The 24,569-nt window shown below is 39.6% G+C and overlaps 1 protein-coding gene and 1 pseudogene across 2 annotated transcripts; one reads left to right on the top strand and one right to left on the bottom strand.

The window, feature by feature from the left end:
• Positions 1-1,874: 1,874 nt before the first annotated feature.
• On the bottom strand, positions 1,875-22,816 carry LOC148842675 (uncharacterized). 2 transcript variants are annotated; one of them, XM_088957723.1, is made up of 9 exons: positions 22,710-22,816; positions 22,426-22,602; positions 12,923-13,372; positions 4,397-4,507; positions 4,217-4,315; positions 4,011-4,121; positions 3,615-3,918; positions 2,991-3,130; positions 1,875-2,906 (listed from the first exon to the last, which is right to left on the bottom strand). In XM_088957723.1, the coding sequence occupies exons 3-9, from the start codon at positions 13,361-13,363 to the stop codon at positions 2,370-2,372; spliced, it is 1,743 nt and encodes a 580-aa protein (XP_088813849.1). In that variant the 5' UTR covers positions 13,364-13,372; positions 22,426-22,602; positions 22,710-22,816; the 3' UTR covers positions 1,875-2,369. The 2 variants fall into 2 exon arrangements, with proteins under 2 accessions (XP_088813849.1, XP_088813848.1); XM_088957722.1 differs by lacking the exons at positions 12,923-13,372; positions 22,426-22,602; positions 22,710-22,816 and adding an exon at positions 6,254-6,602.
• Positions 9,289-9,903, top strand: LOC148842676 (protein CfxQ homolog; annotated as a pseudogene).
• Positions 22,817-24,569: the final 1,753 nt, after the last annotated feature.

Below are 24,569 nucleotides of genomic sequence, written 5' to 3'. Positions count from 1 at the left end.
AAGCAGAGGAATCAGCAGGTTTCTTTCTTGTAGAATGTATTTTTAATACATCATCATCAAAGGCACAGATAAAAATCAAAGCTGAGGATCAAAGTACTTCTCAGGCTTTCTCAGCTTTGTTCCAATCTGCATTATCCAAGTTTGGTATGTTGTAATGATTCCTTTTTCTCCTCACCATGGGCTCAATTGAGGATAGAGTTTTTTATTCTCTCATCTTTTTCCTTGGTCAGCTGCTAGTTTTGTTTTCTTGCATTACTTGAAGTCTTGATGCAATTTGCCTCATTCAAAGAAACCCAGAGCCCCTTGGAAGAAAAGAAGAGAAAAGATGGACATTTTTTTGTAGAATACGTTTTTTCGTCAAGATCCATAATAAAAAACGGGTATTTCTCTTTGTTGGTTGCATTATATTTTGGGCTTAGTTTGGATAAATATGCAAGTAGACTAACCTAGCAACTGAATATTTGTTTTCCTTGCGAAGCCTTGACCAATGAAGCACTAAAATTCTCCTTGTTAAATGTTATTCTTTGAAAATATCAATAAAATGTTATTCTTTGGAAACGACACTTTTAGATCAATTCCTGCAGAGGAAGAGGTTTGTATCTGAGGCAGCTTTTGGGTTTGTGAAACAAAGATAGCGACTGCAGTGACGAGGGCTTTTGGTAAATTCAGAGAATTTGAAAGTAGAGGGAAAAGCCAAAAAGGACATGGGCGAGAGTATAAAAAAGGCCACAAGTAACAGAGCTATGGTGTTAAGAAATGGTTTACGTGCTAGAATTCTCCGCCTTTCCGTTATAACTGGAGCTCACTAACTAATATGTCCAACGGCATCCGGGCATCGTGCCGCGATGCGAAACTGAAGCTATTTGAGACTGCATTCTGCAAGTTATCTTCCTTTTTTTTTTTTCTTGGTTGTGGTTTCTGCATCTAATTCTAATGTGATCAAGCATTGAGACGCAGGGAAGTATAGAGTACTCTATGCAGGTCCTCGTATAGAGTACCAGGGGAGTCATGATTCCCCCCCCCCCCCCCCCCCACCCCCTTCACTTCCTACCCAATGGTTCGTCCTCTATGGCCCATTCATAAGTTTTGGCCCCCTAATAAAAAATTTCTGGTCCGCCCCTGTTTATACTCCTTCCAAACTGATATCTGGCCTCTATGGTTTGCCTTCCCTCGCGATGCACAAAGGACAAAACAGAAGTTATTGTAAGCCATGATCCAAATGAGGGTTGCAGCATAGGCAAAGCTTCTCTCTTTTGGGGGACAAAACACAGAAGAAACTTCTCTGTCTTATCATTTTTTCTGGGTTTTTGCTTTTATTTTATTGATGGTTGATGAGGATTCTTGATTTTTCTATGGGGATGGGGCATCTTAGGAAATCGCATTTTCTTGTCCTTAACTCTTATCTGGTTGTTTCTTGGTTTGCCATCACTGGTCCATGGTCATTTGGGCTTGTAAGCGTCTGTGAACCTTACAAACTACAAAGGAATGCCTCCGCCGGAAATTATTGTAATCGCAGTTCAATACTGGTTGCTTGTACCAGCATGCACCTCCGCCGGAAATTATTGTCACAAGACTGGTTGCTTTAACCTTTTAAGTTCGGCCATCAATTTTGTTAGTATCAAGAAATCAACATGAGCTTGCAGTTCAATACTCTAAAATATAGATGCAATCATGTTTACATGAACACCTGCTTTTTTAAGGCTAAATACTTCATGTCAGGCATCGTTTTCAAATTAATTTCTAAAAACATTTGTGAACATTTTCCTTGAGATGCTAGCAAAGAGAGAAAAAAAAAAGTGCAGCCTTGTTACATTACCATTGTTCTGCTTCCAGAAGAATGCAATCTACCTGATTTAACAGAGAAAGAAAAGCACAAGGAAAGGAGTTTGAATATGTAAAATGAAGAATACTAAACAATTTGCTTATTATTCATGTCTCTGTTGTGTACAGAAAATGGGAACAAATTTGGAAAGAAATGTCCTATCAGCTGCTTCAGAAGACCGCTTCTGGACCTCAAAATTATAAATTTCGAAGACAAAAATGGTTCCAAAGGACTCAATAGATTGTTGAATTTGTAAGCACCACCTAAAACAAAAAGCTCCTAAAGTAACAGGACCCCACCTAAAATAGTCCAGGTTCCGTTTCTGCTGTGGTTGTAACCAGGTCCATACAGAAAAGAAAACGGCTGGCTGGCTGCACAATGCCAAGAGATAAAAGAATGTGTAGAGTAATGCAAACAGACCATTTGGAGATGCAATGAAAATGGACTTGTGTAGATGTGCCCTGTTATTCTTGAATTTTGAATATTGTGACAAGATGTTAATGAAATGATTTCAAGCATCTTTGTAAATTCCAGAATTGATCCCATCTCATTGTGATAATGATTCAAGGCCTGCCTCTAAATCTTCCAAGGTAATAGTGAGTAAACCATCTGTGTCACTACAATCAAAATCAAGCCTAAGATCCAAATTCTCTCTGGCATTGACAAGCATTGGATCCACTAAACCCCCGTTCATCTCTTGCCGCTGTTTTACTGTTGTTCCTCTCTCTATTAATTCTGTGATTGCGTCCACACTACATGATTGATGTAATTTGAAACCATAAAGTGGGCTCTCCTCTGCTTGATTTTTCATTTTAAGATGAAGGATCTGAGCTAGTTCTTTAGAGCTGAAGTCACGAAAGTAGAAGAACTTGGTCACCCTTCTACAGAAGCCTTCATTAGAGGAGATTACACGTTTCATTGGCTCACTGTAGCCAGCAAATATAACAACAACTTTTCCACTATCCATCATAGACATGATCTCCTCTAAAGCCTCCAATCCATAGTCCTTGTCATCAGTTTTTTGCAAGGGTATCAACCGATAGGCTTCATCCACAAAAAGAATTCCTCCTTCTGCTTCTTTTATCTACCAATTGATATTTTACAACTTAGTTTCCATTTGACTATTAAAGAATTCAAATCACAAAATTTGATGGCATAAATGGCATACCCTTCTCCTGGTCTTTGGTCCTGTTTGTCCCACAAATTCTCCAACCAGATCAGTTCTTTGCACTTCTGTAACCTTGTCAGTAGGTAAAATTCCCACCATATGGAGCAATTTTCCAAGGAGTCTAGCTACCATGGTTTTACCTGACAGATATAATAGTGCTCTCAGTACTTAGTAGCAGTGACGACAATTTTGTTATTTAAGTCTTCCCATATATCAATGATGAATTACCAGATCAGATCATTAACTATTAATTAAAAAGAAAGTTACAATGTCAATAAATTCAGAGCACAATATACACAAGAACCATCATTCAAATATAACATTTTATGCTATGTTCAGTAATAGATGCCATACATTACTGACTCAGTATAGCATGCCAGTCATGAGATGGTACCTGCAATTCAGTTAATATGATATGACAAGAATGCAAATTAAAACAAAAAATCATAAAATCCTAACCATCCATCTATATTTTTTCCTTTTTCTAACAATTCAATTTGAGATTAAAAGGTATTCCAGAAGACTCCATTGAGCAGGAGGATTACTAAGATTTTCAGAATGCTACAAGCCTCTCTCATAATCTTATATGTATCATATCCATATATGTCTTGTCCACCAAATTACCTGTTCCTGGATTGCCAAGGAATGCCATGTGAGAGACCTTCCGTGCAGCAACCTTAAGCCCTAGAGCTCTACGCTTCTCATCCATGAGCATTCCCTTTGCCCATTTACGTAGTTGTTGCTTAAGTTCATTCAACCCCATGATGTTCAACAATTCCTTTTCAAGTTCAGTCATCTTAGCTTTTGTCTCACTGCATGCTTCAATGGTTCTGTGCTTCTGCTGCTCTTCAAGATGCCAATACAGGAGTTCTCGCAAATTCTCACTTTCTGGGCCTTGTGAGAGGTAATTTAGAGGAGTCATGCCCTCCTGTAGCATGTTTAACCAGTTCTTACCAAGTCTGTTTGAGCATAAGCTGGTTGATAGTTCTAAATTTGATATGTAATATAAATTGAGCATACATTGTCCTCAACACTGCAATCAGCATTGTAATCAAGAAGCGTCTTCACAGTTAAAGAATTGTCAGCCATGAGTGAGGACCATACAGCAAGATGCAAAGGGGTCATACCATTCTGCATTGATAAAATATGAACAGAAGCAGCAAATTTTAGCACACTTCCACATTCATTGAAACAGAACAAACAGGGAAGATAAGAAGGAAATGTACATTAGCTTTAGCCTCCACAGTAGCACCATGATGAAGAAGTAACCTTGCTGCTTCACTGCATCCATTCTTTGCTGCCATGTGCAATGGAGTTTCCCCATACTGAGAAAGCCACATCTCGAACCATGAGATCAAAATTCAGAGAAAAGTCACTGTAGTTGATTTCTGGAAGCAGTTACCCACCATATTCTTAGCTTCCAACTTGACCTTTTCAGGTCCTTGCCAATTGAGCAAAAAATCAACTATCTCAACATTATTGTAACCAGCAGATACATGAAGTGGTGTCTGCATTATCTGCATATGAAATATAAATAAGTAAGAAGAGAATCCAAAAGGAGGAATTAGCTGTCCTATTCATTCAAAGATTCACCTAGAAGAATAAAACCATAGGAAAAACTGTGCATTCAATGTGGATTTTTTCAAGGCAGATCCAAAATTGGCATATCAAAATTTCTTAACAGAATTTAAAGCCTAACAAACAGAAAATCTGGAGTGGTACACAACCAGAAAATATGTTAGCTTGTGAATTATGACCTTTTTTTGTTGTTTGTGCAACTTGTGAGTTGTGATTACAGAGCAATCAATGTCTTAAATGCATTGAGGCTATCTGAGGTGATGAATGATGAATCATAAAAATACCTCGAGGATCAACTTTCCTCTTCACAGCTGAAAGTGGTCAGTGGTCACATCTTCAGATGCTATATTTGTGTATATGTGTTTTCAACATATTAGTACTTGTTTAATTTACATTTAAAGCATTTTAATTTCTTATTAAATGGTTTGTAAGTATATGATGAGTTTCTCTAGCGCTCCTTACATTCTTGCAGTCCATGTTTAAGCAATCATTACCATTATATATGATCTCCCTATATAAAAACATCAACATCTTTTTCGTTTTTCTATACTTTTCCTCATTTTAATTCCATGCATTTCTTGAGGAATTGAAACTTATGCGGCTTAAGCTTCAATGATCTAAAGGAAGGACCTACCCTTTTGGTTCACAGCTATGTGTTTCTAATTTATTATGTCAAAGATAAAGACAATGGGGACAGATAAGTACTGAAGCTTTGAGCTTTAGTTGAAACATTTAAGTTAAAATCAAGCTCATAGAACGTGAGATTCATCTGCATTATCTTGTGCAGGGGAAAAAATGGAAACTGAAAATCATATGTAATTTCCAAAACACAAAGAGAACCAAATTGAGTGTATTCGAGGACTTAATTGGTGAGCAAAACTAGATCCTACTAATGAAAGACAAATAGGAATAAGAGGTTTGTCTAATTCAGATAAAAGAATCACTCAAGTGTGGAAAGAAGTGAAAGATGAATCAAACAATCAATGCTTTAAGGATGGCCTTACTGTTAGAAAATGAAAAAAAAATAAAAAAAAAGAATGATGCGTATTTAAAAGAAATGGGAAAATGATGGGAACTAATTTCTGAAGAAGAATGAAACTAGGAAACTACAGAAAACCCAGAACGCCAAAGAAAACAAGCGAGTCAGAATATCCCTCGAATCACAGTTCAAAAACGATAAAAAGAGAAACAAAAGAAAACCGAATAGACCAATGCAAACATATGCCCTTCAGATCTTTTCTCTATGATGTTCAACACAGCAAAGAAAACCTATAAGGAACCTAAAATTCAAAGACGAAACTGAAACATCAAACCTACAGAATGCGTCCAAATATTAGAATCTATAGTCATAAGACCTTCAGAGTAAAACAGTAAAACAAGAACCCTCTTTAAAGAAACACAAAACAACGAATGCATAATAATTAATCAAAACCATAACATCCCCAAAAATTCAAAGAAAAGCAGCAGAGGCGACGGAAACATAAAAACCCATATTAGATCATCGTCTATAACAAATACACAAGAACCGAAAAGAAAGAAATTCAAGAAATAAGAAAAGGAACGCCTAATGATCCATTTTTCGTACAATGTAAAACCATAGGCTGTTGAACAAAAAATGGGTGAGACTGTTAGAGAGAGAATGTATGTCATGTGTGTGAGGAGGAGAGAGGGAACAGAGAGCTTACGACGGCATTTTGGGCGTTGATAAGTGACGGGTTTTCTTGGAGCTTAGTCTGGAAGGCGAGAAGATCACCCGACTGCGCACAGCTATGGATGGTAGTAGGTTTGGTAGATGCAGAGCTTTGATCTTGAGGCGACCGCATCTCTCTGGGAGAAGAAGAAGAACAAGAAGCAAGAGAGGGAGGGAGGAAGGGAGAGTGATGTTGGTCAGCAAGTTTTCTTTTTCTGGTGTCGGGTCGTAACGTCGTCATACTTTCAAGACGACGACGCCCCCCGAGTTGCAGGGTGTCTTATACGTCTTAAAAACCGTCTCCCGCGTTCTGGCGGCATTTCCCAACTGCTACTGAAATCCTAAAAACCGGACCAAGATGTGAGGCTCAGAGTCTCTACTCGTCTCTGATCAGGGCCGCAGACTAGGGGTGCAAGACTGCAAGTTGGGCGGGCCCAGCCCGAAATTTTACACGGGCTGGGTTTGGCCCAATAAGTCGGACTTGTTTAGCCTTTAGGTAGCCCAAACTCAGTGAAACTATATATATTCTACATACCTATGACTGTATGTAGAGCGGGTTCATTGGCCAACCCGGGCCCGATCCCAACCCAAGAACATCAAATTACAGTGCAGGTCAGACTTGGGCTGAGGCCTTGGGGAGATTGGGCTTGACCTTAATCTGGACTCGGACCTTAAGCCCAAATTTTAGGATTGAGCCTGAGTTAACCATAAACCCGCCCCAACTTGCCCAACGTGCACCCTACCGCTAACAGTACCTGAGAGCTTGCCGGATGGAATCGCATTTCATTCGTCACTCTACAAAAAGCCCAAGCCCAGACTGGGCCGAAATTCAAGCCCAACCTGTCTAACCCAGGACCCAGCCCGAACTGAAAATTGACATATTAGGGCTGGTGAATTAGCGCACCGTGACCCACAACACATCCTAACTATGTATTGGAACTAGTATATATTAATGATAATGATTGCTTAAACATGGACTGCAAGAATGTAAGGAGCTCTTAAAAAACTCATCATATACATACAAACCATTTAATAAGAAATTAAAATGATTTAAATGTAAAATAAACAAGTACTAATATGTTGGAAACACATGCACACAAATATAGCATCTGAAGATGTGACCACTGACCACTTTCAGCTGTGAAGAGGAAAGCTGATCCTCGAGGCATTTTTATGATTCATCATTCATCACCTCAGATAGCCTCAATGCATTTAAAACATTGATTGTTCTGTAATCACAACTCACAAGTTGCACAAACAACAAAAAAAGGTCAAAATTCCCAAGCTAACATATTTTCTGGTTGTGTATCACTCCAGATTTTCTGTTTGTTAGGCTTTAAATTCTGGTAAGAAATTTTGATATGCAAATTTTGGATCTGGCTTGAAAAAAATCCACATTGAATCCACAGTTTTTCCTATGGTTTTATTCTTCTAGGTGAATCTTTGAATGAATAGGACAGCTAATTCCTCATTTTGGATTCTCTTCTAGTTATTTATATTTCATATGCAGATAATGCAGACACCACTTCATGTATTTGCTGGTTACAATAATGTTGAGATAGCTAATTTTTTGCTCAATTGGCAAGGACCTGAAAAGGTCAAGTTGGAAGCTAAGAATATGGTGGGTAACTGCTTCCAGAAATCAACTACAGTGACTTTTCTCTGAATTTTGATCTCATGGTTCGAGATGTGGCTTTCTCAGTATGGGGAAACTCCATTGCACATGGCAGCAAAGAATGGATGCCGTGAAGCAGCAAGGCTACTTCTTCATCACGGTGCTACTGTGGAGGCTAAAGCTAATGTACATTTCCTTCTTATTTTCCCTATTTGTTCTGTTTCAATGAATGTGGACGTGTGCTAAAATTTGCTGCTTCTGTTCATATTTTATTAATGCAGAATGGTATGACCCCTTGCATCTTGCTGTTTGGTCCTCACTCATGGCTGACAATTGTTTAACTGTGAAAATGCTTCTTGATTACAATGTTGATTGCAGTGTTGAGGACAATGTATGCTCAATTTATATTACATATCAAATTTAGAACTATCAACCAGCTTATGTTCATACAGACTTAGTAAGAACTGGTTAAACATGCTACAGGAGGGCATGACTCCTCTAAATTACCTCTCACAAGGCCCAGAAAGTGAGAATTTGCGAGAACTCCTGCATTGGCATCTTAAAGAGCAGCACAAGCACAGAACAATTGAAGCATGCAGTAAGACAAAAGCTAAGATGGCAGAACTTGAACAGGAATTGTTGAACATCGTGGGGTTGAATGAACTTAAGCAACAACTACGTAAATGGGCAAAGGGAATGCTCATGGATGAGAAGCGTAGAGCTCTAGGGCTTAAGGTTGCTGCACGGAAGGTCTCTCACATGGCATTCCTTGGCAATCCAGGAATAGGTAATTTGGTGGACAAGACATATATGGATATGATATACATATAAGATTATAAGAAAGGCTTGTAGCATTCTGCAAATCTTAGTGATCCTCCTGCTCAATGAAGTCTCCTGGAATACCTTTTAATCTCAAATCGAATTGTTAGAAAAAGGAAAAAATATAGATGGATGGTTAGGATTTTATGATTTTTTGTTTTAATTTGCATTCTTGTCATATCATATTAACTGAATTGCAGGTACCATCTCATGACTGGCATGCTATACAGGGCCAGTAATGTATGGCATCTATTACTGAACATAGCATAAAATGTTATATTTGAATGATGGGCCTTGTGTATATTGTGCTCTGAATTTATTGACATTGTAACTTTCTTTTTAATTAATAGTTAATGATCTGATCTGGTAATTCATCATTGACAAATGGTAAGACTTAAATAACAAAATTGTCGTCACTGCTACTAAGTACTGAGAGCACTATTATATCTGTCAGGTAAAACCATGGTAGCCAGACTCCTTGGAAAACTGCTCCATATGGTGGGGACTTTACCTACTGACAAGGTTACAGAAGTGCAAAGAACTGATCTGGTTGGAGAATTTGTGTAGCAAACAGGACCAAAGACCAGGAGAAAGGTATGCCATTTATGCCATCAGATTTTGTGATTTGAATTCTTTAATAGTCAAATGGAAACTAAGTTGTAAAATACCAATTGGTAGATAAAAGAAGCAGCAGGAGGATATCTTTTTGTGGATGAAGCCTATCGGTTGATACCCTTGCAAAAAATTGATGACAAGGACTATGGATTGGAGGCTTTAGAGGAGATCATGTCTATGATGGATTGTGGAAAAGTTGTTATATTTGCTGGCTACAGTGAGCCAATGAAATGTTCAATCTCCTCTAATGAAGGCTTCTGTAGAAGGGTGACCAAGTTCTTCTACTTCCGTGACTTCAACTCTGAAGTACTAGCTCAGATCCTTCATCTTAAAATGAAAAATCAAGCAAAGGAGAGCCCACTTTATGGTTTCAAATTACATCAATCATGTAGCGCGGACGCAATCACAGAACTAATAGAGAGAGAAACAACAGTAAAACAGCGGCAAGAGATGAACGGGGGTTTAGTGGATCCAATGCTTGTCAATGCCAGAGAGAATTTGGAACTAAGGCTTGATTTTGATTGTATTGACATAGATGGTTTACTCACTATTACTTGGAAGATTTAGAGGCAGGCCTTAAATCATTATCACACTGAGATGGGATCAATTCTCGAATTTACAAAGATGCTTGAAATCATTTCATTAACATCTTGTCACAATCTTCAAAATTCAAGAATAACAGGGCACATCTACACAAGCCCATTTTCATTGCATCTCCAAATGATCTGTTTTCACTACTCTACACATTATTTTATCTCTTGGCATTGTGCAGCCAGCCGTTTTCTTTTCTGTATGGACCTGGTTACAACCACAGCAGAAATGGAACCTGGACTATTTAGGTAGGGTCCTGTTACTTTAGGAGCTTTTTGTTTTAGGTGGTGCTTACAAATTCAACCATATATCGAGTCCTTTGGAACCATTTTTATCTTCGAAATTAATAATTTTGAAGTCCAGAAGCAGTCTTCTGCAGCAGCTGATAGGACATTTCCTTCCAAATTTGTTCCCATTTTCTGTACACAACAGAGACATGAATAATAAGCAAATTGTTTATTATTCTTCATTTCACATATTCAAACTCCTTTCCTTGTGCTTTTCTTTCTCTGTTTAATCAGGTTGATTACATTCTTCTAGAAGCAGAACAATGGTAATGCAAAACCTTATATTTTGAATCTATTTACACTGTACATATTTGTATTTGTACTCTTTCCAAACTGAGCCTTGGAAGAAAACACCTCATACTTGTGACAGCGATCCCGTTTTGGGTGTTCCAGTTGGGTTTCACCCTTCACCTCCTCCAGTGCAGATCCCTAATGAACAACCACCGATCGGCACGTGTATACTCATCGTCAAACACCGGCTCCTCCTCCAGTTTCTACCTTGTCTGCGGATCCTGTTGTTGCTCCTGTCCCAGAACCTTCAAGACTTGATCTTCCCATTGCTTTACAGAAAGGTAAACGTAGTTGTACCCTCCATCCCATTTCCAATTTTGTTTCAGTCTCTCGCCTTTCCGCTTCACTTCGCCAGCTTGTTTCACTGTTGTCATCTATTTCTATACCTACGAATGTCCAAGAGGCTCTTAGCTCACCTGGGGGGCGACAGGCAATGGAGGAGGAACTCTTTGCCCTTTAGCATACTCAAACGTGGGAGCTCACTACTCTTCCTCCTGGTAAGCATGTTGTGGGTAGTAAATGGGTGTAAACTATTAAATACTTGTTGGATGGTAGTGTGGAGCGTCTGAAGGCCAGACTTGTTGCTAAGGGTTATTCACAGTTGTATGGGGTGGACTATATGGAGACCTTCTCTCTAGTGGCTACGATTGGCTCTATCTGTGTCTTAATTTCCCTGGTAGTTATGTATGATTGGCCCTTGTTTCAACTTGACATTAAAATTGCCTTCCTTCATGGTGACCTTATGGAGGAGGTATATATGGAGCAACCACTTGGGTTTGTTGCTCAGGAGGAGGATGGTAAGGTGTGCAGATTGAAAAAGGCAATTTATGGGTTGAAACAATCGCCTCGTGCTTGGTTTGGGAAGTTTAGTGAAGTGGTGAAGAATTTTGGAATGAAATAATGCCAGGTTGACCACTCAGTGTTCAACTATGATTCAGAAGTTGGAAAGATTTTATTAGTGGTCTATGTGGATGATATTGTCATAACTAGTAGTGACAAATTGGGGATCGATAAACTAAAGGTCTTTCTGCAAAATCATTTTCAAACAAAAGACCTTGGGACATTGAAGTATTTCTTGGGTATAGAAGTTGCTAGATCAAGACAAGGGGTAAACTTGTGCCAAAGAAAATATGTTCTTGATCTACTGGATGAAACATGATTGTTAGGTGCAAAACCGGATGAAACTCCCATGGAACCAAATGCTAAGTTGAGCAGTGATACAGAGGAAATATTTGATGATCCTGGAAGGTATAAACGGCTAGTGGGGAAGCTGAACTATTTGACTATCACGAGACCAGACATCTCCTTTGCAGTCAGTGTGGTGAGCCAATTTATGCAGAACCCTCGTATATCTCACTGGGATGCAGTTTTTAGAATTGTAAGGTACATGAAGGGAGCTCCAGGCCGTGGGTTATTGTACAAACCAAGAGGAAAACTTGAAGTAATTGGGTATACAGAAGCAGATTGGGCAGGCTCTGTGTCTATAGAAGATCTACTACAGGTTACTGCACATTTTTGGAGGAAATCTTGTGACATGGAAGAGTAAGAAGCAGACCGTTGTGGCAAGGAGCAGTGTTGAAGACGAATACAGAGCCATGGCACACATTACATGTGAATTAGTATGGCTGAGAGGTCTTTTACAAGAAATCGGGTTCTCCATGGATAGACCTATGAAATTGTACTGTGACAATCGAGTTGCACTCCACATCTCATCTAACCCTGTTTTTCATGAGAGAACAAAGCACATAGAGATTGTTTGCCACTTTGCGAGGGAGAAGGTCCTTACTGGAGAGATAAGCACAGAGCACGTGGGATCAAGTGATCAATGGGCAGATTTGTTTACAAAAAGCTTAAGCTTAGGGAGAGTGAACTATATTTGTAACAAGCTGGGATTATATGACATATATTCTCCAGCTTGAGGGGGTGTGTTAGAGTTAGCCGAATAAGGGTAGATTAGTCATTTTATTTCTGTTAAGTTATGTGCTTAATTGGCAGTTTTAATAGAGACTTCCTGTCCCATACTTAAGTGGGGGCAGTTTAGTCTTTGTACAACTAATTAGAGGTTAATTCATATTAGGATCGACTGATAGGGTTTAGGCTATGAGATTCGACTGTTCTTCTTTTTCCTTTTTCTTCTTCTTTCTCCCTTACTCTCTACTGGTTCGAACTACTTAAACACAGCTGTCAAAACAAGAACAAATCATTTTATAACAGAACCAAAACAATGATGACAAAAAGTTAAAGATGACAAATTCATCAACCCTGGCATAGCTAATCATTGGAACATCCCAAAGATGGGAATCTTAAGTTCTTACAAAAACAAAAACCCATGCAACCAAACATGGAGCTCGGAAAGACATCCATCATGCATGCTTTAAAAAAATGGCTAAAATTTATCTATATTTAACAACATAGTTATAATTAAGAATATTGAAGTGAAGCAAACCTGTGCCAGAGATAATGATAATTGGCCCCATTTTCGCTGGAAGGTGGTTGGATCTAATGCAGATTTTGGATTAAGCATTAAAGGTGGTGGCAGTGGTACAGGTGCAGGTGCAGGTGGTAGACCTAAACCAAGTGAGTCATCAATGGCTAAGATAGACTGTGAAGCAGGAGTTGGTAAAGCTGGGCTGGGATATGTTGGTTCTGGTTGTGTCTGTGAAGCAGGAAGATAAATGGAACCATCATATACAGGAGCACTGTATGCAGAACCACTATTACTAGGAGCTCTGTTTTCTTCCTTCTCAGAGGTGCTAAGCAGCAGATCATTGTCATCTGCATCCACCCTCTGGGCTGGAATTACATTTTCTGCAGATTCTCCAACAGACAAACTTCCAAGTTCTTCCGAAAACTCAAATGATCCCCGGTGTTCCTTATCACTAAACATGTAAGAAGGCTGCAAGATCTTAAACCAGTCAGACAGTAATTTTTCTTGCAACCCTTTGCATTCAAAAAAAAAAGAAGGAAAACCAGGATATAAGCTAGTAGAAGAAAGAATATACAATGAAACATATGGTAATATTCAATTTAGAAACAGGTTTATATTTTGTCGTCTGGCTCAAACACCGAGAATGCCAAAAGCCACTAATTGAGTATTTTTGGAAGTTGGAATGATTGTAAGATATGGAGTCTGTTACCTAAAATCCTTTATACATTTAAATATGGACGAAGATAACTTATCTATCAAAAAAATATGGATGAAGATAGCTATAACACAGAACGAAGAACCAATATAAAGAAAAAAATACATTTAAACCTGTAACTGGTTAGAAGTTTATATTTGGGTAATAATTTAGGCAAACCCATTATGTGACAAATGGAGCACACCCACCATTTATGGCCAAATTACACTCTGATGAAATGGGAACTCTTTAAGAAATATCAACTATTATTAACAAGGGCATCTTTTATCAGGAACCGCCCTAATAAGAAACATTAAATTTTGTCATCTTGATCATACACCGAGGACAAATGCCTAAAGTCATTTGTGATTTCTGCACTAGTGAAAAATCCTCTAGATTATAGAAAGACTTTACATTACAAAATACTTGCTCTTCTCACGGGAATACTAGAAGGCCTGATACTGAGAAATAGTACACCTTGCAGATGGCATCATTCTATTTTGTGAAGGGAAACCAATGGAGATGGAGAATTTGAAACATTTAGTGACACACTTCGAGAGGGTCTCTAATAGGAGTGGCAATGGAGCGGGTTCAAGGTTGGGATCATATTCCCCGTCCCCATCCCCGATCCTCGTTGGGGGTAAAACTTGTCCTTCATCCCTGATCCCCGACGGGGATGGGTTCCCCATGGGGACCCAAATCCCCAAAATTTTTTTAGATAACAATTTTTATTTGAAAAATAAATTTACTTAAAATAAATAAATATTTTAAAATAAAAATAATGTTTTAAATATGTTTTGATATATGTATATATACAAATAATATAATAATATATATTTAATATATATAATCGGGGCTGGGTGGGGTGGGGACCTCAATCCCCATACCTGACCCCGACCTCGATTAGGGATTCCTATTGATCCCCGTCCCTGTCCCCACCCCACCAAAACAATCCCATCCCCGACCTAATGGGGTCAGGGAAGTCAGGTCCCTGTCGGGGATGGGGAAAATTGCCATTCCTAGTCTCTAATTTGAAAGTTGTTTGTTCTATAGCTACAGTAGTTCGAACCAGGATAAGAGAAAAAAAGAAGAAGAAGAAGAAGAAGAAGAAGAAGAAGAAGAAGAAGAAGATGAAGATGAAGAAGAAGATGAAGATGAAGAGAACAGTCGAACTTGATAGATTAAACCCTATCAATCGACCCTTAATATGCATTAGCCTCTAATTAGTAGTACAAGGACTAAACTGCCCCTACTTAAGTATGGGACAGGAAGTCCTATTAAGACTGCCACATAAGCACATACTTAACAGAAATAAATTGACTAATCTACCCTTACTCGACTAACTCTAACACACCCCCTCAAGCTGGAGAATATATGTCATATAATCCCAGCTTGTTACATATATAGTTCACTCTCCCTAAGCTTAAGCCTTTTGTAAACAAATCTACCCACTGATCACCTGAGCCCACATGTTCTGTGCTTATCTCTCCAGTAAAGACCTTCTCCCTCACAAAGTGGCAATCAATCTCTATGTGCTTTGTCCTCTCATGAAAAACCGAGTTGGATGAGATGTGGAGTGCAACTTGATTGTCACAGTACAATTTAATAGGTCTATCCATGGAGAATTCAATTTCTTGTAGGAGATTCCTCAACCATACTAATTCACATGTAGTGTGTGCCATGGCTCTGTATTTGGCTTCAGCACAGCTTCTTGTCACAACCATCTGCTTCTTACTCTTCCATGTCACAAGATTTCCTCCAAGAAATGTGCAATAACCTGTAGTAGATCTTCTATCAGACATAGAGCCTGCCCAATCTGCTTCTGTATACCCAATTACTTCAAGTTTTCCTCCTAGTTTGTACAATAACCCACGGCCTGGAGCTCCCTTCAGGTGCCTTACAATTCTAAGAACTGCATCCCAGTGAGGTATATGAGGGTTCTGCATAAATTGGCTCACCACACTGACTGCAAAGGAGATGTCTGGTCTCGTGATAGTCAAATAGTTCAGCTTCCCCACTAGCTATCTATACCTTCCAGGATCATCAAATATTTCCCTTGTATCATTGCTCAACTTAGCATTTGGTTCCATGGGAGTTTCAGCCGGTTTTGCACCTAACAGTCATGTTTCATCCAGCAGATCAAGAACATATTTTCTTTGGCACAGGTTTACAAATTGTCTTGATCTAGCAACTTCTATACCCAAGAAATACTTCAATGTCCCAAGGTCTTTTGTTTGAAAATGATTTTGCAGAAAGACCTTTAGTTTATCGATCCCCAATTTGTCACTACTAGTTATGACAATATCATCCACATAGACCACTAATAAAATCTTTCTGGCTTCTGAATCATAGCTGAACACTGAGTGGTCAACCTGGCATTGTTTCATTCCAAAATTCTTCACCACTTCACTAAACTTCCCAAACCAAGCACGAGGCGATTGTTTCAACCCATAAATTGCCTTTTTCAGTCTGCACACCTTACCATCCTCCCCTGAGAAACAAACCCAAGTGGTTGCTCCATATATACCTCCTCCATAAGGTCATCATGAAGGAAGGCATTTTTAATATCAAGTTGAAACAAGGGCCAATCATACATAACTGCCAGGGAAATTAAGACATGGACAGAGCCAATCTTAGCCACTGTTGAGAAGGTTTCCATATAGTCCACTCCATACAACTGTGAAAAACTTTTAGCAACAAGTCTGGCCTTCAGACGCTCCACACTACCATCTGACAAGTATTTATGTACACCCATTTACAACCCACAACATGCTTACCAGGTGGAAGAGTAGTGAGTTCCCACGTGTGAGTATGCTGAAGGGCAGAGAGTTCCTCCTCCATCGCCTGCCGCTACCCAGGTAAGCTAAGAGCCTCTCGGACATTCTTAGGTATAGAAATATATGACAATAGTGAAACAAACTGGCGATGTGAAGCAGAAAGGCGAGATACTGAAACAAAATTGGAAATGGGATGGAGGGTACAACTACGTTTACCTTTTCATAAAGCAATGGGAAGATCAAGTCCTGAAGGTTCAGGGACAGGAGCAACAACAAGATCCGTAGACAAGGTAGAAGCTGGAGGAGCCGGTGTCTGTCGATGAGTATACACGTGCCGAATCGGTGGTCGTTCAGTTGGGATCTACACTGGAGGAGGTGAAGGGTCAACCCCAACTGGAACACTCGGAACGGGATCACTGACTGGAAGAGGAAGCAAAGGTGAAGACACGGATACTTCAGGTCCCGAGAAGAAGGGGAAAGACTAAAAAAAGGTGACATCAGGACAAACATAGCACTTCCGAGTAATGGGATTATAACACTTGTACCCTTTTTGAGTCCGAGAGTAGCCAAGAAAGACACACTTAATAGAGCGTGCATCCAGCTTGTCTATTCCAGGACTCAGATTGTGAACAAAGTACACACAACCAAAGATACGAGGTGTTAATGGAAAGGGAGACAAGGTGGGGAACAAGATAGAGAAAGGAGACCGACCATGAAGAATGAAGGAGGGCATCCGATTAATAAGGAAACACGCAGTAAGTACAACATCACTCCAAAATCGTTTAGGAACACTCATATGATGAAGAATAGACCAAGCAGTTTCAAGGAGATGACGGTTCTTTCGTTCAGCCACCCCATTTTGTTGGGGAGTGGATGCACATGAAGTTTGATGAATGATGCCATGCTGTTCTAAATACTGTTGAAAGGAAGTAAGAAAGTATTCATGGCCGTTATCTGAATGAAGAACTTTGATTGGAACACCAAATTGTGTACGTATTTCAGCATGGAATTTTTGAAAAATGGAAAATAATTCACTCTTTTCTTTCATTAAATAAATCCATGTCATCCTTGAACAATCATCAATAAAAGTGACAAAATACTTGTAACCGTTATAAGACTCTATTTTAATCGGGCCCCAAACATCTAAATGAACCAAAGCAAAATGACTCAACATACGACTTTCAACTCTAGGACTGAAGGGAACACGGCGATGTTTCCCATACTGACATGGCTCACACTGTAAAGACAACAAATGACTCAAAGACGGAACCAGTATCTTGAGTGCCTTGAGAGATGGATGTCCTAGTTGACAATGCCACTGTAGAGGAGTGAGTGAAGTCTGAAGTGCAACTGACGAACCACCACTGTCAAGGTAATACAATCCACCAGCCTCATGCCCCCGCCAATCTTCTTCCCAATCTTGAGATCCTGAAAAACACAAAAGGAAGGGAAAAATGTAATAGAGCAATTAAGAGTTTTGGTTAATTTACTAACAGACATAAGATTGAATGGAAACTTAGGGACATATAGAACAAATGATAAAGAAAGAGAAGTCGTGTCAACATTACGAACACCACAGATGGGAGAAGAGGAACCATTGGCAAGGGTAACAGTTTAAGATGTGGAAGTTTTAGAGAGGAAAGAGAACACACCTGGAGTCCCGATCATGTGATCAGAGGCTCCGGAGTCAATAATCCAAGGAGAGGGTTTGGATGACAGACAAGCTATACCTGATTGGGCAAGGGTGGCAGTAGTATGTTGTGAAGTAGTCTGGAGGAACTGCTCATACTCATCACGTGGTACACTCACCATCTCCTTCCCGGAAATAGATGTAGATGTGGAGGGAGTTAGATCTACCTATTGGTTATCACTGACATCAACCCCACCAGCTACTGCATGATTGACCCATGTAGAAGGAGGGCCATAGAGATTATAACAGAAATTCACTAAATGTCCGTCCATGCCACAATGGGTACACTTCCTTGTGGACTTACTTTTTCCTTTACTACGGCCTCCCCCTGAGTCACGACCACCACCACGACCAAATACGGAACGACCACAACCACCTCGGGAGGCATATCCTCCCCCTTTAGTACCACGTCCACCTCCTCTTGCTATATCACAAATGCCGATCTGTCAGACTGTGTGGGGTTCTCTATAGGCCCCAAAGAAATCCTACGAAGTCGTGCAAACACTTCCTCAAGTGTAGGAAGAGTAGAGCCCCCTAATATTTGGGCCTTAACTGGTTCATATTTTGATTTCAACCCCACTAAGAACCTAGTGACATCTAGTTGTTCCCTCTGTTGTTACCGAACCTTAACATCTGGAGTGAGGGGATGATAGACATTGAGTTCATTTCTGAGGCACTTCATACTGACATAGTATTCTTCTAGGGTTTTATTCCCTTGCTGCAGATCGAAATACTCCTGATAGAGCTGATATACCCTTGTAGTATTATGCTGCCCAGAATAAAGCTTCTTGGCATGTTCCCATATGTCCTTATCTGTATCTAAGAACATAAACTTGGCACTTATTTTGGGTTCCATATTATTCCATAACCATGTCATGATTTGGGCATCTTCCTGTTCTGAGTCATCAAACCCTGAAGAGTCAGCATGTGGTTTATCTTCCTTCACATGCTTCACTTTCCTCTTTGCCTTGAGAAAAACTTCCACTGACTTGGCCCATGGTATATAGTTCTCACCATTAAGTTTAATTGAAGTCATCTGTACACCCAGATAGTTAGAGGGAATCACCACTAGGTTTCTGATCACTACGACCATCTCCAGTTGCTGCCATGATGCTCTAACAATGCTACTTCTAATCTGAATTCCCAGTAGCCAACTAAGTACTGCTGTTAGGAGGTTGATGTTCCAGACACTACAGCAGTCCCCAAACACAGCTGATAGGTACACAAACTTTTGTTCTTGTTCACACCACTACTGATTTCACAAAATCATGAATCACACTGACATTAATTCAGCAACTCATTGACTGCATACAAGCCCTCTTGAAGCTGTTCAATAAAGATTGAGCATCACAAGCACCACCGCACAACCATAGCTGTCACACATGGTACAGATCTGTCTGACCTTTCCAGAGGGTACTACAAGTCCAAAGAAAACATCAACTACTGCCACTGCAGTAACCTGTCATTCAATTCAGGTCACTTGTGACCAACAAGGGCTTCAAAACAACTACAAACCAACAAAAAAAAGGGGTCAAACATACCCTTACACCATTCGGCCACTGTAAATACAGCTTGTTCTTGGACCTTTTTCCAAGAACCAAGGCTACAAAGAACCTAGTTCTCTAGGTTCTGATAAGTCCCCACAGGTTTTGAAGGCTTTCAACCTAGAAATACCAATAACACAAAAAAAAGAGCTAACCGACCTTCGATGGAGAGATTTCAGTCAACCATCCACTTCTGAAGTTGTTCTCTTGAAAAAACAGTCAGGTTCTGCGTAGAGAAAGAAGAACTGAGGTGTTCTCAGACCTAGGTCAAATCTGTGTTCTCCATTTTTCAGCCCAGAAAGAAGAAAAAAAATGAGGTCACGAATCTGTGAGGAGATTTAGAGAGCAACGTCCTGCTCTAGTTCGAACCAGGAGAAGAGAAGAAGAAGAAGAAGAAGAAGAAGAAGAAGATGAAGATGAAGAGAATAGTCGAACTTGATAGAATAAACCCTATCAATCGACCCTTAATATGGATTAGCCTCTAATTAGTAGTACAAAGACTAAACTGCCCCCGCTTAAGTATGGGACAGGAAGTCCTATTAAGACTGCCACATAAGCACATAACTTAACAGAAATAAAATGACTTTACCCTTATTCGGCTAGCTCTAACAAAAGACAATTGGAATAAGAGCTGTGTAGCGGGAATAAATAGGAAAGAAGAAGAGGTGCTACCTATGGCAACATTCAAGGCTATGGGGTAAGTGATTGGCCTATGGTATATTTGGGTTTGCCTCTAGGGGGTAATCCTAGGTTAGAGAGTTTTTGGCACCCAGTTTTGGAAAGAATCACAAAGAAATTAGCAGGTTGGAAGAGAAATTACATTTCACTAGGGGGTAGACATAGAATCACTCCAATCAACTCTACTTTGTCCAACCTACTGGTATATTTCTTGTCACTTTCAAGATTCCTATTAAGGTAGCAAGTCAAATTGAAAAACTGATGAGAGACATTGTTTGGGAACCGTGTGATTCAAAAAACGATCATCTAGTGAAGTGGGGGATTGTCACTAGGAAGCAGGAGGATGGGGGTTTAGGCATTGGTAATATTAGGTTAAGAAACCTGGCCTTGTTAGGAAAGTGGTTATGGAGATTTCCCATAGAGCAAGATAGCTTGTGGCATTATGTGTTTGTGAGCATTCATGGTATGGCAACAAATGGATGGGATGCTGGTGTCAACCCCAAGGCCTCTCATTTATCCCCCTGGAAAGCAATAGTTGGAGTCCTACCATCTTTTCAACCTTTAAAAAGGTATGATGCTTGCCCATGTAACAAAATTTTGTTTTGGGAAGACACTCAGGTTGGGACGCTACTCTTAAGGATAGGTTCCCGGTTATGTATTCTCTTTCTTTAAACAAATTAAAGGTATTTCCTCTATTCGTGTGAATGAGGGTTCTTGTGACTTAGGTCTGAGGAGAGGGTTGAGGGACACAGTAGTGGCCTTTGCAGATGAGCTCTTCTCTTTGTTGGGTGCTGCTTTTCTAGACCAGCCTTACCCAAATAATAGAATATGGTCATAGTCCTCCTTAGGGTTATTTTGTTGCTCTTCATTTTTCAATGCTTTACTTAGTTTTGTTGTTGTTCCTACCCCTTTCCCTACAAAATAAGTGTGAGATACTCCTGTCCCACCAAAGGTTAGGGCCTTTTGCTGGGAAGTGGTTCTCCAAAAGGTTAACACTTTGGACGTACTTCAAAGAAAAAGGAAAGATTGGTGCCTTTCACCACATGTTTGTTGCCTTTGCTTGATGAGTGGTGAGACAGTAGCTCATCTATTTATTTCATGTCCTTTTACTTCTTCTATTTGGGTTGGTTCACCTCTCTCTTTGGTTGCTGGCGGACTCCTCCTTCATGTGTGCGGAATCATTTTGACTCTAGCTTCTTCCAGTTACCAAAGAAAAGAGGCATGGTGATGTGGAAAACAACAAGAGCAGTTGTTATATGGTCAATGTGGGAGGAGAGAAATAATAGGATCTTCCAAGGGCAGGAAAGATCCAAAGAAGCACTTATAGAGGGCATCACCACCAGGATCATACATTGGCTGAAAGCTTCGGAGCTTTTAAAGATTTTTCCCTTACTGACTTCACTAGAGAATGGAATGTCATAGCTGGTTCCTCATCTTTCTTTCCTTCAGTTTAGGAAAGTTAGAGCCCGCCACCTTGCTTTAGAGGGAAACTGAATTTCGACGGAATCTCTCTAGGCAACTCAGGCCCCTCGGGTGTGTAGGGGATGCTTTCAGAGGGGGGTAGAGTGCTGGCCCGATATTCAGGCCCTATAGGAGTGTGAGACTCCTTAAGGGAAGAAGTTTTTGCTTTACTCCAAGGTCTCAGATTGGCAAAGCAATGGGGAATGCAACAGTTACAAGTGGAGGGAGACTCCGAACTGGTAATAGGCTGGTTGCAAACTAGAAGCTTGGTCACCCGGCTTTTCAGACAACAGCTAAGAGAAATCTTGAGCTTAGCAAGGGAGATTGGGGTGAGGTTTAATTGGGCAAGAAGATCAGCAAATGATACGGCTGATGCTTTAGCTAAGCAAGGAGTCAATAGGCGGGAGTTGTTTTGGGCCTGTTTATGAGAATTTTTATCAAAGGATCCCCCATCCCGCCCTTGGATGGTAGCAGTTGTAATCTTTATCCATTATTTTTAATGAAAGTTACCATTTTCCATAAAAAAACAAAAACATTTTTCCAAGAAAACAATTCCATGCACGAAATTCTGACATAATAACCAAAAAAATGTAGTTTCACATGTAACATGCAACAAATATTTCCACAATCTTTACTTCTCAAAAAAAGTGTTTGCAATTTTTTCAGAGAGAGAGCACCTTTTGATATAAAACGGATAAGCTGTTAAATTCATCAAATATACGATCTTTGATTTCACTGCTCTGAGTATCAGCAAAGACTGAAACTGCTTGCTTGGGAGGATTCACCACACGCACAGCGACAGATACATTGTATTGTAAAAGCCTATAGTAGAATAAGGCTCTATCATGAACATCCTGCAGTCAAATGACCATATAGTAGAATACTCCTGTAGAGAAATTCTAAAACTTCTTAAAATAATTGGGCACATTTTCAACTTCTTGATGGATAGGCCAAAAAGCACCTGGTGAGAATCTGCAAGACTAGCAGCCAATGCAGCTCCCAAGGCTTTCTGAGTTTCAGGTGGTCTTCTTAGGAAACATTTCAATACTGCAGTGAGAAGATGCAAACGAACCTGTAACAAGAACATAATTATTCAGACAGTAAATTAAGTAAACAATGCAATAAATTGGAGATTGGTGCTGGTAAAATGAAGGTGTGGAAAGCTAAAAATCAAAAATCAAAAAATCAAAAGTAGTTTTTTTTTTCTCTTGGAGGAAGATATCAATGAAATTGAATATCAAGAATATGAACTCATGGCTTGTTTATGAATTGTAATATGATTAGAGAAAAGATTTATGAAACAGTTCTGGTGATAAAAATAAATGCAAAAGAGTGATTAGCATTAACTCTGGTAAAGAAGCCTTGCTAGCAAAGGCCACCTCCAAATAGCTCCTAGTTTGAAAAAGATGCATCTTCATCTTATTTAACAAGAAACTCAATCTACTGAATGCATATCTAAATCAGCATAAATCGGATTTGTTCTTTCACTCCTGAAGAACCTTCTAGTGTAATTGATGTAGTACAATCTGGGGTGATCAGGAAAATGTACAAATCAGGTTATATGTAGCTGGATTTTATGGTTGAAGCACCAATCCATGATTATATTTGATGCAAGACAACCTACAACTACACATTGTGCTTGCAAGACCATAAAAAGAAACACCAAAGATTCTCAACAGAGTTGCTAGCTTTGAACTATGACGCGTGAAGTTTTGGATAGGCCTTGAATACTCCCAGATAATCAAATTAAAGTAGAAGAAAACTAGGCCTTAATGGTATATCATGATCAAGATTGAGTAAAGAATCACACATGCAAAAAAAAAAATCTTCAATTCAATAGAGGGCTTTCTAATTTTTCTCCTCCAGTAATGACTCGAAGAGATGAGTAAAAATACACCGCCCAATAAATATAAACATTAGGTGGACTCAAAAAGGAGAAAACTAAGAAATATCCAACCAACTAAGAACAAGCCAAAGTATACAAGGAATATACACAGGCTTTATGGACTAAGCATCTTTAAACGACCAAAAGTAGATATCCCACCATGCTGGTAAATTTCCACATTTTGATGCTGGAGGGGGTTCAAAAGACCTTTTAAGCCAGGCTTTTGGAATCAGAAAATATAGGACAAAGCCTTTACATGAAACAGATAGAAGAGGTGAGGAGATCTCAACTAATTCCTTTAAAGATAAGGAGTTGATCATGGATGTTACTCATGCTGTGCAGAGTGAACTAGACTTGGGAAGAGGTAGTTAACATGGAAGTTGAGGTAAGCAAGTTATTGGGCATTTCTATTGAGGGTGAGGAATTTTCTAGGAAGGTGAGCTAGCAACACTGGCCCATATTTGTGAAATTGAACACAAACAGTTGTTGTGCAAGTATGTTAGTTTTTTTTTCTTTTTTTCTTTTTTTTTGAGAGGTAGCTGTTTTGTTCAAAGAGGCAAAAAGGTGGAGGGGGATGTACATGAGAGGATGTACAAACAGCACAAACAAAACAAAGCAATTAAAAACCACCCAACTTAAGGGGGCAAAGTGCTTTCACTATACAAAAAATTCCTATCCACCCCAAATTTAGCAAAAAGGCCCGCAATTGAGTTCAGCTCCCTTGGAATCCATCTAAAACCACAAAAGAGAGAAGAAATTTCAGAAATCTCAATAAGTGACCCAGCCTCCAAGGGCACTTATCCGCATGTTTGGCCCAATTAATAACACTCCTAGAGTCCCCCTTGATGAGAATAGAGTTCACCTAAAGGGATCTAACAATTCTCAGACGAGTCACTAATGCCTTGACTTCAGCTTCAGACTCATCCACAGCACAAA

This window comes from Nelumbo lutea, chromosome 8, assembly GCF_056320005.1.
Source record: "Nelumbo lutea isolate HS-2025 chromosome 8, American lotus-T2T, whole genome shotgun sequence".
Classification (NCBI taxonomy): domain Eukaryota; kingdom Viridiplantae; phylum Streptophyta; class Magnoliopsida; order Proteales; family Nelumbonaceae; genus Nelumbo; species Nelumbo lutea.
The sequence above is the reverse complement of the archived record's forward strand: the minus strand, read 5'-3'. Positions and strand labels throughout refer to the sequence as shown.

Excerpts from the sequence above, each read along its gene's own strand:
- LOC148842675 (XM_088957723.1), bottom strand. The coding sequence starts at position 13,363 with ATGTTTAGTGATAAGGAACACCGGGGATCATTTGAGTTTTCGGAAGAA. Across the intron at positions 4,122-4,216 it reads CTGTGGAGGCTAAAGCTAAT|AATGGTATGACCCCTTTGCA; the intron begins GTACATTTCCTT and ends TTATCAATGCAG. Across the intron at positions 3,131-3,614 it reads CCTTGGCAATCCAGGAACAG|GTAAAACCATGGTAGCTAGA; the intron begins GTAATTTGGTGG and ends TATATCTGTCAG.